A 19,357-nucleotide genomic window follows, 5' to 3' on the forward strand; every position below is an offset into this window, starting at 1 on the left:
TGTGTGTGTGTGTGTGTGTGTGTGTGTGTGTGTGTGTGTGTGTGTGTATGCTTACTTGTGCAATTGGCTTTGAATTGGCCTCTAGAATTGTCTTTCACATTCCCACTGAGTTCTTGATGAAGGCTCTCAGTGTTGATGTTGTGTAGTTTCAAATGCTCCAGTATTCAGGTGTGTGACACTGAGTCATTGACTTTCCTCTAGTCAGTCCAGGTGAGTGTGTCTGGTCTTACAGTCTCGAGCTATGGCTCTGTTGACCAGTAGCTTGCGCTTGGGAGCCAAGCACCAGTTCATTATTGGTGCCAATTCTTTTCTGTGCCTCGCTAATTGACTCATGTGCCTATTTATCTTTGCTGCTATGATGCCTGGTAGGAGCTTTCATGATGTACAGAGGCAAGTGGTTGGATGGGATTGCCCTTTTCTGGCGGTCTTTCATCACCAGGACTGTCTGGCCTTGTGTCAACCACTCTATGTTGGACCCTTCCATGAGCAGCTGATTTATCTGTGCTGCTAGGCGTTTATGAAAAGCAGTCACTAGCTATGTTTACAGGTATATAAGAGACATAAGGATTAAACAGACGTTGGGAATAAAAATGTGTCATGTAAACGCTCCGTTCGGGTTATTTTTTGTTTATTCAGTGCAATCCAAAAGAATTTGTGATCAGAAGGAAACGGGTGGTTTACGTTGATTCATAACCCGAACGGTGCGCATGTAAACGCTTGACCTGTTCTTTTTTTTTTTCTGGGCGTGGAAAACTGACCTGACTGCGCATGTGCGAACTATGTCATTTCTGCCTGGCTAATGCTAATAATATTAGCATGTTGGGGAAGCAAAACTGGTCGGTGAGCGACAACATTTCTACTAGAAACTTTGAAAGAGCTCAAAATGATCTGTATCACCTGTAGCTCAGTCAGGGAGTGCAGTAACGTCTCCACCATCATTAAAACCTGCCGCGGGTCCATTTTGGGTGCTCAGGTTTGTTTACGTTCATCCCGGAAGTAAACCAGAAGTAGAACTTCTTCGGTGGTATTTTAAGGAGAGTTTACCGCTCTGCACATGTCAGTACTTCTGTTCAGAACAAAGCCGCTGCATGTAAACGCTCATCATGAACAGATGGTGCCCACGTAAACGATACATTTGAATTATTTAATCTGAAAACATCTCAATCCGCTCAAAGAATTTTGCGCATGTAAACATAGCTAGTCTCTTTAGGCAGTAGGTGTGGATCATGTCAGGCCCAGGTTCAGTCCAGCTCTTCCTTCCTAAGACTCTGTCTTGGATGTCTGCCACTGTAATAAGCACTGGTTCTTGTTGTGGGAGATTTCTGTGTTAAGATCTTAGATCTTGTAGTCATAGGGCATCATTATTGTGTGCCCCCTTCTCCTATAGCTTTGAGGCATTGTGTGGCGGTGTCTCTCTCTCACTTTCTCTCAACAAAAAGAGAGAGAGAGAGAGAGAGAGAGAGAGAGAGAGAGAGAGAGAGAGAAGCCCTCAGCGATGTGGGGGCATCGACTTGTCTCTTGTTAAAATATTGTTGACAACATTTTGTTTTAAATTTGGTTGAAATTAACGTGCTATTATGTAATGTTAATATTTTCAACATTGACTAACAGTTATTAACGTGTGTGTGTGTGCATTTCCAGGTGGTTTTTGGCTCAATAGTTCTGCTGATGCTTTGGCTTCCAATCAGGATTATCAAGCTGCTCTTCCCAACTTTCCTTCCCTACAATGTCATGCTTTACAGGTATGAAAAAAAAATTGATCTGGTAGCTGAAAATGACACAAACTCATTTTTGTTTATGCTCAAATAAATAAAAATATTGTAGCAGATGAGCAGTATCTGCAGTAGCATTAATAGTGAAGTGAATGTGCTTTTGCAGTGATGCTCCGGTCAGCGAGCTGTCTCTGGAGCTGCTGCTGCTTCAGGTGGTTCTGCCAGCGTTGTTGGAGCAGGGCCACACTCGCCAGTGGCTCAAACGCCTCGTCCACGCCTGGACCTTCACAGCTGGATATGTGCTGTAGGCCTAAGATACACATGCAGTACACAGACACATACATTTAACAGGTTATATCCAACAATTTTCAGTCAGGTCATCAGGACAGTTTCTTTTTTTTACCTTCCATCCAGAAGGCTTCATCAGTCAAGGAAACACACAACACAAAACTGATTCTTCCCCCAACAGCTTACTCCAAAGTGGAACAAACCAGTTGTGTGTTTCCTTGACTGATGAAGCCTTCTGGATTGTTTCAGCACACACAAAAAAGAAACTGTCCAGATGACCTGACTGAAAAGTGCTGGATTGTATACCTGGATTATTGAGCATGGACTTTGTTGGTTAACAGGTTATAATGTAACAGTTGTAAGCCTTACTTACTAGGTGTTAATTTTGGGTTTAATCTGTCACAGTTATTGAAAAGGCATACTACAAAAAGGACTTCGTGTTTATTCTTTTTATTCTTTTGTGTGATTATGTTACTTGACAAATAAAGTGGTAAAGTAATTAATTTCCTTCAGTGACCTTCACTCATACCTTTTGGGGGACCATGAAGATGATGAAAACCAACCAAATAACCTTCCTGGACACTTTAACAACAACCGGATCCCTGGCCTTAGAGAGGGTCTTCATGCTGCCCACCAAGCCATTCTGCAGCAGGGTGGACCTGTGGGTTTCCAGCCGTACCACCGGCCCCACAACTTCCACCTCAAGGTGCTCCAAACTGAAAAGTTGATCAGATCCGAGTTGATGTAATCATGCTATATCTTGCTGTTAATTTGTGTGAATTCTTGTTTAGATCATTCTGCTGGTGGTCTTCATGTGTGTGACTTTGTTACTAGCAAGTTTAATCTGTCTCACCCTGCCAGGTAAGCTATAAGCCGTCTGTTTGTGAGCGTTCCCTTCCTGTGGTTGCAGTCAGTCACAAGTGTGCACTTTTGTCCTTTCTGTTATCCCTCTCAGTGTGTGTGGGTCGTTGGATGATGTCTCTCTGGATGGGCAGTGTGATGGTTCATGAGCTGTACACAGCAGCCAGCGGTCTGTACGCCTGCTGGCTGTTCATTCGAGCTGCCACAGTGCTGCTGTCCTGGATGCCACAGGGGAGGACAGTCATCATGATCAAAGTCCATGAGTGGACACTTATGGTAATCTGACTTTTTTTGTTGTTGGCATTGAAGTCAGTGACACAAAATATAGTTATTCCTCTACATAATAAACATGCTTATTTATGTGGATCTGGTTTGTTGTGTGTGATGATGTTGTGAGAGCAGATCTTCAAGACCGTGGTGGTAACCTTGATGTTAGCCGGAGTGATTCCTCTGCTGTTAGGTCTGCTGTTTGAACTGGTCATTGTTGCTCCTCTCAGAGTCCCACTCGACCAGACTCCTCTCTTCTACCCCTGGCAGGTACGTGGGAGTAGCTGAGATACGAGGTGTGATTACATAATTAGACAATTGCTGTCATTTGATTTTAATCATTGTTAAAAGGTTGTTTTTTTATCACTTATGTAACAGAATGAAAACAGATTTTCTTGACTAGATCTCGTTTTAGGAAAAGGGTAGAACAAAGTTGGTAAATCCAACAAGTAGGGAGTAGCATGCACAGTTTTTATGGCAGATTTAGATATTTATGTCTGAAAAAAATACACAAATATTTTCTGCCAATAAGTTGCTCATCATACTTAGTGTGATTTTGTTTATGTATGAACTATGAAGTATGAGCAACTTCTTGGCAGAAAATATTTGTGTATTTTTTCCAATTCAAAATTCAGCTGTATGATAAAACATTAACTACAACACAGGTTATCCATCCATCCGTCTGTCCGTCCGTCGATCGGTCGGGTCGTCGTGGGGGTCACTGGTGCCCGTGTCCAGCCATCACTGCAAGAGGCAGGGGACACCCTGGACAGGTCTCCAGTCCATCACAGGGACACATAGAGACAAATTAGACAAACAACCATTCACTTTCTCACTCACACCTAGAGACAATTTAGAGTTACCAATCAGTCTAACATGCATGTTTTTGGTCTGTGGGAGGAAACTGGAGTACCTGGAGAAAACCCACACATGCACAGAGAGAACATGCAAACTCCACCCAGAAAGGCCCCTGGCCAGAATTTTAATGGGACAACCTGTTCGCTGAGAGGTGGCAGCTCAACCAACTGATCTACTGTGCCGCTAAAAAATGAATTATTTTATAAAATAATTTATTTCCTTATATGGCAAAGGGATATTTTATTGTCTTGTCATACAGCCTGCTGCACACAGACTAAGGTTATTATTACCAAGAGCGCTTGCAGGTGGCTGAGAGCAGCGGCGTCACAGAGAGGGAAATCATGACATTCTGTGAGTGTTTAGTTTAGAAACATTGTTTAGAATATTGCAAGAGTGTGGGAAGGGTTTAAAATGCCTTTATATATACTAGTACTAATACTATAAAGGGGAGTGGTGGCGCAGAGGTTAGAGAAAGTGGGCCTGTGATCTGAAGATCGCCAGTTCAAGCCCCGGTACCGACAACATCAAAAATGTGGGTGGGGTAGGTGAAGCACCCACACCTGCCTCCACCCTCATTCGTCCCACTCTGGGCCCTTGAGCAAGGCCCTTAACCCCCACCATCTGCTCCTTCGGGTGTCGTAGATAGCAGCTCTCTGCTCCACACAGAGAGCTGTGGTAGCTCTGTGTCTGTGGTTGTGTCAGGAAGAGCATCCGGTGTAACAATAACTGCCACGTCCTCGTGCGACTTAGTTCGCTGTGGCAACCCCTAACGCAGGGAGCAACCGAAAGAAGAGGAAAGAAGACTAATACTAATAATCCAGCATCAACGTGTGGCATGGAGGCTGCACAGCTGCAGAAAGAAAAGCTCTGCAGAGAGTGGTGAAGGCTGCACAGAAGTCTGTTGGAGTCAGTCTCCCCACCATCACAGACATCTACACCTCCAGATGCAGGAAGAGGGCCACCTGCATCATGAAGGACCCCACTCACCCAGCACACACACTTTTTGCCTCGCTCCCCTCAGGCAGGAGGTTGAGGAGCATTAAGTGTAGAACCACTAAACTGAGGAACAGCTTCTACCCTGAAACTGTTAGACTCAACTCAACTGAATCTCTAACCAGAATAATCACTGTGAAAAAAATCACATCATGCTGCTGCTTATCTGTTTCATGTTGCTGCTGATCTGTTTCATGTTGCTGTGTTCATTTGTTTTCATCTGCTCACACAGACTCGTATTCTTGCTGCTGCTGTTCGGCGTATTGTTTTTGTACTACTAGTGTTTAGTGTGTGTTTAGTTGATGTTTTTCTTAGTCCATATTTCAGATGTTGTTACTGTTTTTCTTTTGCATTTTATTGTTGGATGTAACTGGGACCCTGTGTACATAATCTCATTCCACCACATGTACCACATATGGTGGAATGACAAATAAAGAACCTTGAATTCTTGAATACCAAAATAAACTTACTACTTGTACTACTATTCATACTTCGCGGTTTTTCACTTATCCCGGGGCTTCAGGGTACGGATCCTCCACGATAAATGAGGGATTACTGTACTTGCCTTCTGCACTTTTAAAATAAAGTTCATAAATTAGCACAAAAACAAAAATTTTTGAGATTTGTGAGTTTTTTTTCAGTGTGGAATGTCTATTGAAGTCTATCTTCATATGTTTCTGTGTTTTTATGACTATTTCTTTTTGTGTGTGTTGCAGGACTGGGCTTTGGGCGTCCTTCATGCCAAAATCATTGCTGCCATAACACTAATGGGTCCTCAGTGGTGGCTCAAAACAGTCATTGAACAGGTCAGTGTTACATTCACCCAATCTCCATTGAACCAAAAGGACCTAATTGGACTATTGATGACTGAAAACTTTGTTGAAGATGTTAAAAACTTTCAGAACATGTAAGAGTCTCTTGATTTTCACTTGCGTTGAAACTGGCTGCTTTCAATTGAAGATTTCTTCTTTAAAATCCACAAAAATACATATTCTTTATAGAACTTTAGTTTTTATTAAGAAGGGTAAAAACATTCTACAGGTCTTGTAATGAAATTTGAGTCACTCTTTTTATACGCCTATCGAAAGGCAGACATGTTATGATATAGGCTCCATTTGTCCATCCAGACATACAGTATGTCAAACATTCTCTTGTCCGGCCCCTAACTTCTGCTCTGCTCAAAGTAATTTATTGAAACTTAAATAGAACTTAAAATATTTGGACCAACACTCGACAGCATGCCACATAATCTTTTCATCGCACCAGCTCACAAATCAACAGTTGTATAAGGTCGTTGCTTCTTCGGGCCATTGCTATGGATTGCTGTTTTTTTTGTATAATACTTTGTCGACGGGTGTACAATGTGCCATATGCAGTACTTTTCTTCCTGCAGGTGTATGCTAATGGCATCAGAAACATTGACCTCCATTTTATCATTCGGAGGCTGGCTGCCCCAGTCATTTGTGTCCTGTTGCTGTCTCTCTGTGTGCCCTACACCATCTCTAAAGGCGTTACACCTATGCTGGGTAAGCCACTCTTAATGTTTATTTGTTATGTTTTGCACTTTCTTTGTGGTGTATCTTATTTTTCCTACAAAGGTTTGTTTTAACGAACGTAGAAAAATGCCAGTACTTTCTGTTTTTTAAATGCTTCTCTTCTATTTATTCTATGTGTGAGCGCAAAGATGGCCGTACAAGAATAATGCCTCTGTTTTTATTCTTCTGGTTCCAAGAGACTAAAAATACTGTCAATATAAATTCATTTCAAACAGGGGGAGTGGTGGTGAAGAGGTTAGAGAAGACGAGTCTGTGATCAGGAGGTCAAAGGATCGAATCGAAATTGTAACATCAAAAATTGGGGGGGAGAAAGTTAAGCACCAACACCTGCCTCCACCCTCATTTGCCCCACTGTGAGCCCTTGAGCAAGGCATCTAAGACCTGGGTGCCTAGATGCAGCGTTCTGCCCCATACATGGAGCTGCAGTAGATCGGTGGTCACTGGTTATGTCAGAAAGGGCATCCAGTGTAAAACAATTGCCAAATCTTCGAGTTTTTGCTGTGGTGACGAAAGGAGCGGCCAGAAAAAAAAACAGTACAAAGTACAACAAAATTCATTTTGTTTGATTTTGCTAATAACAAACTGCTTTCTGATTGGATTATTTCACTTGCATTTGGCTCTGGGCTACAACAGGTACATAAAAAAGAAAGTGTACAATAAGTGTATAGTACTCCTAGTACTAGTACAATTTAGTACAGTTTTGGTGCAGCAGTACAACACAGGTTTCTCTAGCAATAGATTTTGTGACTAAAGTTGTACCATGGGCGGCACAGTGGCTTAAGAGCTGTTGCCTCTCAGCGAGAAGGTCGCAGGATCAAATCCCAGCCTAGGGTCTTTCTGGGTGGAGTTTGCATGTTCTCTCCGTGCATGCGTGGGTTTTCTCCAGATACTCCAGTTTCCTCCCACAGACTAAAAACATGCATGTTAGGCTGATTGGTAACTAAATTGTCCCTAGGTGTGAGTGAGAGAGTGAATGTTTCTCTCAGTTGTCTCTGTGTCCCTGTGATGGACTGGAGACCTGTCCAGGGTGTCCTCTGCCTCTCACACAGTGATGGCTGGACATGGGCACCAATGACACCCCCCCCCCCCCCCCGACCTGAAAAGGAAGAAGCGCGTACAGATAATGCTGAATAATGCCTTTGTTCACTCTAGCTTTGTTTTAAGGACTAGTTAGCTACAACGGTGACAAGTGTAAAGCTAAAAATGGCGCTCTTATGTCTTTAAAACTGCTATGGAGAGCCGAGTACGGTTGCACGTCGATATGTTGTTTGTTTTGCTTTGACCAAATCATTAATCTGGTGCTCCTTGAATGCTGCGGGCAGCTGGGCAGTTGTGTATTTTGTTTCCCTCATTTCCATAACATTTACATTTGGTTCATGCATTTTTGAGTACAGTAAATAATGAAGTTCTTTGCTGAACCAGTTGCACACAACACCATCAATAGCAGTGTTTCCTCTACCAGTATCAAAGGAGGGTGCTCCGCCCTGTCAACAGAACTGAGCGCCCTGCCTACCAAAACACTGATGCCCCTTCTTCGACAACTCTGAATAGCCTGAAACACTTAATAGCTATACGTATCTTTAGCAACACTGTGCGTAAATGTTGCGTGTAGCAGGCCTATTTGTAGTCCGTGGTTGCTAGGGCAACATTTTTCCATTACCTGGTTAGAAACAAGAGGGCTGCAGTAGCTTAATGGTCAGTGTTGCAGTCTTGTAATCCTGAGGTTGTGTGTTCAAGCCCTGGAAGGACAACTGGCGTAACACAAATGCCAGATCTTTCATGTGGGTTCTCTCGCTGTGACAATCCCTGGAGAAGGGAGCAGCCGAAAGAAACAAACTTACCTGGTTAGAAACAAATAAGATGAGCTGTAGTGTTGGAGTAATGTTAGTTGTTTTACCTAGAAAAACGAACTGCTGTGGACATTTTAAAAAGATAAGCGGAAAGTGATTTTGTTGATTAGTGGAAGTTTTTATGCAGTATTATTATCACTCACCTTTTCTTATTCACAACTTTTAAATGCAAAACCAAAATGACAACACAAATAAAGTCAGTAAGAAACCCAGTTAAGTACCGGTACTTAAAATTAGGCAACACTGTCTTTAATATTCTTGTCTCACCGCCTGAACTTCAGTACCAGTTTTCCATTTCTTCTCCGTTTGCTCTTTGCAGGAGTGCAGGCAGAAATGCAGACACTGGTGGAGAGGAGGATCTACCCGTTCCTGCTGATGGTGGTCGTACTGTTGGCCATACTGTCCTTTCAGATTCGACAGTTCAGACGCCTCTACGAGCACATCAAAAATGACAAGTTAGTAGATAATAAAATCGTTTGTGCTAACTTCAGCATGAAGGCAGTGAGATCAGTGTCTGTTCAGAGAAACTTTAGTCACGTTGTTGGTGAGAGAAATGGCATTTTATCTATATCATAAATAAAGGTCCGTGCACGTCTGTACAAGAGTGTGGAGATCTGAATGAAAGAAAAAAAACATTTTAGTTCAATTTGATTTTTCTTAAACTTGTATTAGTCATTTTCTACAGCAGTTAGTAAACTTGTTTTGTTTTAAATACAGAATATTTACTGATGACTGAAATTTTGAATTGTCCTGCAGATACCTGGTTGGACAGCGGTTGGTAAACTATGAACGGAAGACGAGCAGAAGCTCATCTGCGTCTTACAGCAGCTCTTCGTAGAGCCCACGCTGCTGTTAGATCAGTGGAGCTGACTCACCAGGAGCCATCAGCTGCTCCTGTGGTGAAGCCTTTCTTTGTCGTTTCACACTTCCCGACTGTCAACTTCAAACACCACCTATGAACCTTTGACTGCGGTCTCGTCCTTTCATTCACCAACATTTCTCCCGCTCACAGGCTGGGAGGCAAACGAGTAAGGGCGCAAACCTCTCTCTGAGGATTTGATGTGAAAATTTAAAATCTGAACTAAGTTCTTAAACTTGTCAAACTCTCAGCTCAACTAAAACTCGGCAGAACCACAAATGTCCTCGTTCTTTCTGTTAATCGTGTCAGTTTGTAGCCTCCAACTCAGGTATAGTTTTAATTTTTGATTTATTTTACAAACATTTGACTAGAAGTCAGCTTACGATGAGCAAAGATATATTTTTACCTCAGATCGTGCTTCCTGTTTGATGGTCATAAAGTAGTTGTTTACGTCAAGTGTCTTACACATTTCTAGAGCTGTGGGTGACATTTATGGACTTTAGTGGGCGTGCGCCCGCTCTCTTTGATAAGGAAAAACATTATTTAGGTATGTGTAATATGTTTCTGAAGTGGGCATGTCCTCTTAGGATTTTATTCTGTTAAAATTTATGGGTAAATATTTTCTTGAAGACAATGTCAAGGAAACAATTTATTCTCGAGGTATTACTCTCTGAATTTTAACAAGATAAGTTTTTTAAGTTTTTTTAAAGACTGATGAAATTTTCCAGACATTTCAAAGTAAGGTCAATTCAACTGGTCAATAACCTCTGAAGGGGAAAAAAAACAAGATTAGAGTCTAAAATAAAGGCCAATCAAAAATATAAAATGTCATTTCCAGGCAGCAACCACACACATACAGAGGAAGCTACAGAGGACACACAGCTTCTGTGCAGTCACTTACAGAACAACCAGAAGTCCAACCGCTTTTAAATGCTGCATGTTTTAATTCAGCAAAGCATCTTTATTCATTGGGCAGCACGGTGGCGCAACTGGTAGAGCTGCTGCCTCTCAGTGAGCAGGTCCCTGGTTCAAACCCCGGTCCAGGGGCCTTTCTGGGTGGAGTTTGCATGTTCTCTCCGTGCATGCGTGGGTTTTCTCCGGGTACTCCGGTTTCCTCCCACAGACCAAAAACATGCATGTTAGACTGATTGGTAACTCTAAATTGTCCTTAGGTGTGAGTGAGAAAGTGAATGGTTGTTTGTCTCGTTTGTCTCTATGTGGCCCTGTGATGGACTTGCGACCCGTCCAGGGTGTACCCCGCCCCTCGCACAGTGATTGCTGGACATGGGCACCGGCGACCCCCGTGACCCAAAATGGAACAAGCGGGTAAAGAAAATGGATGGATGGATCTTTATTCATTCATTCATTCAACCTTTATTTAGACAGGTTAATCCCACTGAGCCTCGGAGACTCATTTATAAGAGACTTGATTTCTTAACAGAGAGTGATGACAACAATGGATAACAACAATAACAGTTGACAGTCGTAAAATAGGCATAGGCATACAAATTTAAGTTTCTCTTTTTATGATATAAATATGAATATAATTCATCAGTTTTTCTCTGGGCTGGTGTAATTCAGGAAAACTGGAAAACGCTGCACAGCAACAATGTGACAACACTGTACATTGGGCTGATGATTTCACGTTTAGGTTTGTGTCATAACTCTTTATAGGAGAAAGTCTTTCAGCCTCAAAGAAAGAGATGTCATATTTGAACTAGGGCTGGACAATAATTTGATACGGATATGTCACGATATACTTTTATTCAATGACGGTGATATGAGTTTTGAGCACATTTTCGATATTTCAATATGATTAGTGTTTCACTGACACATTTCTTTTTCTGTTCAGGTTGAAGCGGCCGCTTCAGTTTCAACCTGAACAGAAAAGGCTGCGACACAACTACAAAAGTGCGTGGTGACATACACCACAGCTCAAAGGAGTTAGCTGTAGCAGGCTAGGCTAGGCTAAAGCTTCAATGTGCGTTAAGTTTTCTCGTCAAAATGACCATCAGAATGTGTCTTAACAAGCTTTCACAAGCAAAGAGAAAGCAGATGACGTAATTGATAAGAGAGGAAAGACTAATTCGGCTGTGCGGAAGAGGTTCGGCTTTCTAAGATCTGATCAACTGCAGGTTTCAGTCAGTGTGCTGCAAAATGTGACGGAGAGTCGTTCCAACTAGTGGTGGGAGCACATCTAACTTGTTCCATCTGAAGAGTTTCTATTCGATATAATATGCTGAGAGTCAGAAGATGAAGCACAATAAAAGTTTGAGCCAGCGTGTCCCTGAAACAAACACCCCCAGCTGTATCAAAAGAGAAACCCATGCAACAAACGTGGATTAGATTATGTTGTTGTTTAAAGTTAAAACTATTAATATTGACAACGTTGAGAGTTTTATGTTTATTTGATGGTGACTTCAAAATGTTTTGGTGGCTAAATACAAATAAAAGGTGAATATTAATTTATTTATACAGTTTTTCAGAGGCTTTTATATCGTTTATATTGATATCGAATTATATCGTTATCGACCGAAATTAAGAAATATATCGTGATAAAAGTTTTGGCCATTTCGTCCAGCCCTAATTTGAACCCTGGCCCATTCGGAGTTGTGAGAATTCACTAGTCCTTCGATTATTGCAGGGGTTACATTCCACACAACCCACGATAGAAAAACCGCAAAGTCAGAAGACTATTTTAGAATTTATTTATATTTTAAGGCTTTATAAACCCTTCCCACACTCTTGCAATGTTCTAAATCTAAACTCAAACCTATGTCATTTTAACAACATATGTAAATGTACTGTACAGTACTGCAACATTGTATTCACCAGCTCTGCAGAACAGCAGCTCTGTTCTGGTCGGGCTTAGTTCTGGTTCTGCAGACCTACCCTGCATGAAGCGCACCGCCCCGTCCAGGTTGATGTGCGCGTAGATAATTGAGCTTCAGGAAGCTTCAGGGTTATTGGTGACTTTTCTTCCAGTTCTGTGAGATTAATAGACAAGTTGTTACTTCTGTCGTTGCGTTGCAAAACTTTCCCTCCATTTCAGCAGAAAGCAGTGGCTGGAAGCACTGTTGGCTTCTGGGTAGTGTAGTTCTTTTGAATGGCAAATCAGTGTAGGCTTATTGAAAGAAAACTACAAAATGGCGGCGCCTGTCCGTATAATTTTTTTTTGCTTACTCTTTATCCCGTACCATCCCAATCACATGAGTAATATTAAAGTTGACAATCGTTGAAAAACTGATTAAGAGCGAGTCTGCGAAAGTCGAACTGTGAAGTAGAGAGGGTCTACTGTATTTAAACTTGACAAGCAACCTGAACATTCATGTTGTTAGCAGGTGCAGCAGACCTCTTGTTTTCTTCTGTTCCATCATTAATACTTTGTTGCTGTTGTTGGTTGAGTTCAGTCTGTGACACATCTGACTTCATCAGTGTAGTTAGTTGGCAAATTAGGCAATTATGCACTTATACATATATAAATGAACTTCATTAACTGGCACGATGATCTAATAGTGACAGATTTTACAGAGTGACTTTCATTCATAAAACTGGAAGTGAACCAAGGCTGAATGAGAGTAACTTTCTTGTTTTAGGAAAAGGTCAATAAGGAAGAAGTGACTGTGCACTGTACTATTTGTCCCTTCTTTAGCCTTTTGACATCTCATTTTGTCTCTGTGTTGATATTGTGTTACAAAGTAAGTCCTAAATATAGACAGGAGAGCATGAGACTAGCCTCTAAATTAAATGAAACTAACTGTCATGCTTAATCAGAGTCAGAGTCAGAGTCAGAGTTTCTTTATTGTCATTCGCACCTCATGTGGTACATGTGGTGGAGCGAAATTATGTACACAGGGTCCCAGTTACATCCAACAATAAAATGTATAAGAAAAACAGTAATAACATCTAAGATATGAACTAAGAAAAACATCAACTAAATATACACTAAGCACTCATAACATAAAACATTGAACATCACCACAAACATGAACATGAGTCTGTGAGCAGATGTGCACGCATGAACACATCAGCATTGAAACAGATCAGCAGCAACATGAAACAGATCAGCAGCAACATGAAACAGATCAGCAGCAACATGATATGGTTTTTCACAGTGATTATTCTAGTTAGAGATTCATGAGTCTAACAGCCTCAGGGTAGAAGCTGTTCCTCAGTCTAGTGGTTCTACACTTAATGCTCCTTAACCTCCTTCCTGAGGGGAGTGGGGCAAAAAGTGTGTGTGCTGGGTGGGTGGGGTCCTTCATGATGCAGGTGGCCCTCTTCCTGCATCTGGAGGTGTAGATGTCTGTGATGGTGGGGAGACTGACTCCAACAGATTTCTGTGCAGCCTTCACCACTCTCTGCAAAGCTTTTCTTTCTGCAGCTGTGCAGCCTCCATGCCACACATTGATGCTCGAGCACAGGATGCTCTCCACTGCACACCTGTAGAAGGAGGTGAGGACTGAGCTTCCCAGACCAGCTCGCCTCAGCCGTCTGAGGAAGTAGAGTCTCTGATGAGCTTTCTTGATCAGGCTGGTGGTGTTGTTGCTCCAGCTGAGGTTGTCATTCATGTGTACACCCAAGTACTTGTAGCTGGAGACCACTTCCACCGCAGATCCTCTTATGTTCAGGGGGGTGTAGATGTTTTTGTTCCTTCTGAAGTCCACAATCATCTCCTTTGTCTTCTTCACATTGATGTGAAGGTTATTCTCTCTGCACCAGCTCTCCAGGTGTTCCACCTCCTGCCTGTAGCTGGACTCATCATTGTTTGTGATGCATCCCACCACCGCTGTATCATCTGCAAACTTTACAATGTGACAGCCTGGATGGGTAGCTGCACAATCATATGTGAGCAGAGTAAACAGGAGGGGGCTCAACACACATCCCTGAGGAGAGCCAGTGCTGAGGGTTATGGTGGAGGAGGAGAGGTTGTGGATCCTCACTAACTGTGGTCTGTTTGTTAAAAAGTCTAGTACCCAGTTGCAGATGGAGGGGCTTAGTCCTAGTGTGGATAGTTTGTCCATCAGGGTTTGGGGGATCATGGTGTTGAAGGCGGATGTGAAGTCCACAAAGAGCATACGGACGTAAGAGTTTTTCTGCTCCAGGTGGTTGAGTGCAGTGTGGACCACAGAGGAGATTGCATCCTCTGTTGATCGGTTCTCACGGTATGCGTACTGATGAGGGTCCTCGTTGATGTTGATGGTTGTTTTGATGTGAGTCATGACCAGTTTTTCGAAGCATTTAGCGACTATCGGGGTGAGGGCCACTGGCCGATAGTCATTCAGACCAGTCACTGTAGAGCTTTTTGGGACTGGGATGATGGTGGCAGTCTTCAGGCAGGTGGGAACTGTCTCCAGGGTAAGTGAGGTGTTAAAGATGTCTGCCAGCACCTCACAGAGCTGATCAGCACATTCCTTCAACACTTTTCCAGGGATGTTGTCTGGGCCAGTTGCTTTGTGCGGATTAATCCTCCTGAAGGTGCTCCTTACTTCTGCTGAGGTCACGCTGAGATGCTCTTCATCCGGTGGTGAGGTGAGTCTGGTGCTGGGTGGTCTGTTCGGGTCTTCAAAGCGTGCATAGAACTTGTTGAGGGCATCAGGCAGAGATGGGTCTTTGGGGCATTGTTCACTCCTTCCTTTATAATCTGTTATGCACTTAATGCCCCTCCACATGCTCCGAGGGTCTTGTGAGATGAATTGACCCTCGATCCTCTTTGCATATGTGGCCTTGGCCCTCTTAATACCAGCAACCAGCTCTTTTCTTGTCCTACTCAGCTCCTCTGAGTTTCCAGACCTGAAGGCAGTGTTCCTGGCTTCCAGCAGGGTACGCACCTCTGCATTCAGCCAAGGTTTTCTGTTTGGGTAGCTTTTAACATTTCTGATAGTGGAGACTGTGTCAGTACATGTACTAATGTAACCCAGTACTGAGGATGTGTATTGGTCAAGATCAAGCGAACCTCCATTTTCAGCAGCTTCTCTGAAAATGCCCTTTAATGCCCTTTACTTTGCATTTATTTTTTATTTATTTTTTAAATCAGTGTGACTAAGTTTTGATATGCTTTGGGAATTAGATGCATTCAAATTTTCTGCATCACTGAAACAAAAATGGTGGATTTTTTTTTTTTTTTTTTTTAGATGAGTTATTAACCTTCTCCCAGCTGCTATCTATTCATGGCTAATTTAGTCCTGAAGCGCCATCTAAACCCTGGAATTTGCAGTATTTGTTGCTCTGTAATGAGCTAAAATGTCAGAGACATGGATGAACAGGCCAGTCAGAAGAATCAACCTAAGCTCCCTGGGTTGATTTGTGCAGATTTAACTAAAGGCTTCTGAAAAAAAAAGCTTTTGTCTCCCCATTAAGCAGTAGCAAGAATCAGAAACAGCTGCTCATCAGTTGTGATCCTCATTCACAGCTGGGGCTACAAGAGAACAGCTAAATGTTTTTATCCTCCAGCTGTTCTTTATGTTCTCTTCTTAGTGTAGAAATGCACAAAATGACCAAGTTCAGGGGTGCCCAGTACTTCGATGGTCGATCACAATCTACTGGTCAATCACGTTCTACTGCTCGATCACGGTCTACTGGTCGATCACGATCTACTGGTCGATCACGATCTACTGGTCGATCACAAACGTATTATGGGTAGATCGCATGGCATTAAAAAAATAGACGTCAACCTATCATCCATCCTCACTATAAAATGTATCACTTGATTGACAGACAGGGCAGCCAGTCTGAGGCCCCGTTTACACGACGTGAAACGTTCGACCGTTCATTTACACGACAACAGCCTCGTTCTCTCGGACCGAAGGTTTCTGAATCCAGAGTGGAGAGTTTTGGGGTAACCCCCCCACGGAGGTGTGAAATGCTCCGCAAGTGTCACACAGGTGCACTCCAGGCGGCTCCAGTCCAAACACAGTTTTTCTGCTCTAACAGCCGTTATAATAAATGTAAAATTAATTAAAAAACTAATAAAATCCAGGCTCCAAAGAGATATTTGGACGTAACCGTATCATGCAGACGCTGCATGCGCAATGGATGCAGCTGAGCCTTCATCAGGGTTGCCAGATAAATTTAAAATGTCTTATTTACCCCCTCCTTTTCTGCGCACATGTTCAACAAACAGCACACACCTCATCTTAGAATATCTTTACTAAACCCATGTGACAGTTTAGGTCAAAATACTATCATTTTAAAGTGACAGTACTATAGTTCATAATTTCTTATCTGGCAACCCGACTGACATGATACTGTGCTTTTCATGTGAACCCGCTCATTTTTTTGGTTATTACCCCCAATGAACATAGAAAAAAACACAAACATTTCCAGAGGTTCTCTTGTAAACGGGGCCTTATATTAGGTAGATCACTTTGACTTGGTCGTTTTAAAAGTAGCTCCATGCTGAAAACCCGTGGGCACCCTTGACCTAGTTGCATCATCAGTAAATCAAAGTGCATATACAGGATTGACCGAAGGAATGTAAGTGGCCTGAAAATACTGATTTGAATGACAATTTGTTTCAAATAAACATTTATAATCATACAGTTTAAAATAGACATCCATCATTTTGTGATCGTACTTTTAAATTGACTTGAATTCACTCTTAATATCAATAATCCCACAGACACCAATGCTTTTACTGGTTTCCCCTCAAAGCAACATTATCAGACGACACGTCTGAAGAACTGCAATTATCAATTTACATTAATTGTCAGAGGGTTTTAATACAAGCACAGATATACTCATAAGTTTCTGTTAAAAATGCTCAACCTTGTCTTGTTTCACTTTCTTCAGGTTCTTTGTTTCTACATGTCTGTTTCTGGCTCTAACATTATGTCACTTATGTGACCAGGATCTTTAGTACAAGTTTTATTATTGACCAACTACAGAGTAAAATCAGACAGCTGAAACCATTATAAAAATGCACTGGTGTGAATTTTTTTTTTTTTTTTTAAACACTTAAGCCCCAATTATCTTTTCAGTCCCTCCTGCTGCCGGTGAGAGTCACATTCACAGTTCTACAGTCCTAGAAAGGAGGCGTTTGATTTGTTTTTTGGAGCACTAATGGTGGTTTAACGTTAAAGGTGTTTATTCATTCACACGTTTTATTATGTTGCACTTTATATCACAGCTGCAATCATTTCAGACTCTGTTGTAACAATCAACTGAATGTGTGCGTTTGTCGCTCTCACTGAACCTGGGATACTTCAGTGATGGCGACTTTGTAAAACTGACAATTTAAATATGAAACGAGTTCAGCATTTGTTTCTAATTCTTTGTTTTTATGTTTTATGTTTTTTTTTTTTGTTTGTGTTGTTTTTTGCTGCTGTGTGGAATGATAACATTATATTCATAAATGTAGAAGAAATATTCTGTAAAGTGACCTTTTTAGTACCCTGGATCTGAGCTGGATGCATTGATTTTTAGTGATAAATTTCAATTTGTAAAAGCAAATCATTTCTATTTTTTTACATGTGCATAAAAACAGTGGCATGAAGGTAAACACTTTGCAGTTCTTATGATTGTTGGTTCTGTCGTAAAAACAATAAAACAGTTCTTAATATTCCTTAGTGTTCTATTTCTTTATTCAAAATAAGATGATTTAGTTCAAGTGATTTGAGACAGGGATATACAGATTAATCCAGATATTGATCATCTTGTGCCATTTAAAGTTTGGAACTCAACATCTTCAGCTACAGAACAAAAGTCTAATTGTTTCGTCTTTTTTATTTTTTTACTTTATAGATTTGTTTTGATTAACACGTTGGATCATATCAATACTAGCATGATGGGATCAATACTTAAGTTTGTTTCTCGTCTCCACTTTCAGTACGTCGCTCATGTTTCAGAAGTGCAACTCTGCGCCTGAGCTGGCAGGAAGCAGTAAGATGAAAAGTAAACATTGGACCAAACAAATTTAGCAGATAATAATTTAGTCATTCCGATCACACAACAACTTCAGAATCAATACATAAAATCCTTATTCACTTATTCAGGGCTGTGGACTGTTCACACTGGAGTCTGATACCAGTCTCGTTTAACCAGAAGTTTATACCAGTCTTAGCTGAGGCGAGCTGGACTGGGAAGCTCAGTCCTCTCCTCCTTCTACAGGTGTGCAGTGGAGAGCATCCTGTGCTCCAGCATCAACATGTAGCATGGAGGCTGCACAGCTGCAGAAAGGAAAGTGTTGCAGAGAGTGGTGAAGGCTGCACAGAAGTCTGTTGGAGTCAGCCTCCCCACCATCACAGACATCTACACCTCCAGATGCAGGAAGAAGACCACCTGCATCATGAAGGACCACACACACCCAGCACACACACTTTTTGCCTCACTCAGGCAGAAGGTTGAGGAGCATTAAGTGTAGAACGACTGAGGAACATCTACCCAGAAGCTGTTAGACTCATAAATCCCTGATCAGGAATATCACTGTGAAAAAATAAAAAAATGATATCACTGTAATGCTACTAATTGTTGATATGTGCTGCTGATTATCCATGCTGCTCATTATTTCATGCTTCTGTATTCATTCATACTTACCTGCTCACACAGACTCGTGTTCAGCGTATTGTTTTGAACTATTAGTGTTTAGCGTATTCTACATCTGACTTGGATCCATATTACTGTTTCTTTTTCGTCTTATATTTTTGTTATTATTGGATGTAAATGGTGTGTATGCAATTTCGTTCCACCTCGTGCACCGCATGTGATGCGAATGATGACAAAACCTACTTAACTTGTTTAAATAACATGAATAGGCCCTTTTCACATGACGTCAGACAACTTCCTTTTTGACTCGATGCTGTGGATCGTTACTTCCGGGTCTATTCTCCCTCTGGAGACCTGTCTGGAAACTTAATGGAATTTCATTCATTAGGTTATAATACAAGATATAGCGCAAGGTAAGGTTAATAAAAACAGCAATTTTTTTTAACACAATTGTTTTTTATATTACTCTTCCTTCTCAGCCAAGAAGAAAGAGTTTAATAGGATTTTTTTTTTTTGCTTCCAATTCCTACATGTGTCCAGTGTCATTACTTTTTGTCTGTCTAAACAGATCTCACTTGTAAATGAGTCTTCAAGGCTCAGTGTGATTTATCTGTCGAAATAAAGGTTGAA

The 19,357-nt window shown here is 41.6% G+C and overlaps 1 protein-coding gene across 4 annotated transcripts in view; it reads left to right on the top strand.

Moving 5' to 3' along the window:
* Positions 1–9,255, top strand: part of LOC119414475 (E3 ubiquitin-protein ligase MARCHF6) — an 18,402-nt gene extending 9,147 nt beyond the window's left edge. For all 4 annotated transcript variants that reach the window (XM_037681565.1, XM_037681566.1, XM_037681564.1 and 1 more), the window contains 10 exons: positions 1,642–1,742; positions 1,879–2,016; positions 2,514–2,706; positions 2,792–2,861; positions 2,956–3,137; positions 3,264–3,398; positions 5,696–5,785; positions 6,373–6,505; positions 8,705–8,840; positions 9,142–9,255. In XM_037681565.1, coding sequence (XP_037537493.1) covers positions 1,642–1,742; positions 1,879–2,016; positions 2,514–2,706; positions 2,792–2,861; positions 2,956–3,137; positions 3,264–3,398; positions 5,696–5,785; positions 6,373–6,505; positions 8,705–8,840; positions 9,142–9,223 — 1,260 coding nt within the window. In that variant the 3' untranslated portion in view covers positions 9,224–9,255. The remainder of the gene's footprint in view (positions 1–1,641; positions 1,743–1,878; positions 2,017–2,513; positions 2,707–2,791; positions 2,862–2,955; positions 3,138–3,263; positions 3,399–5,695; positions 5,786–6,372; positions 6,506–8,704; positions 8,841–9,141) is intronic.
* The last annotated feature ends 10,102 nt before the right edge of the window (positions 9,256–19,357 follow it).

The sequence above is a fragment of the Nematolebias whitei genome, chromosome 9 (genome assembly GCF_014905685.2).
Source record: "Nematolebias whitei isolate Nwh7 chromosome 9, NemWhi1, whole genome shotgun sequence".
In the NCBI taxonomy this organism is placed as follows: Eukaryota; Metazoa; Chordata; class Actinopteri; order Cyprinodontiformes; family Rivulidae; genus Nematolebias; species Nematolebias whitei.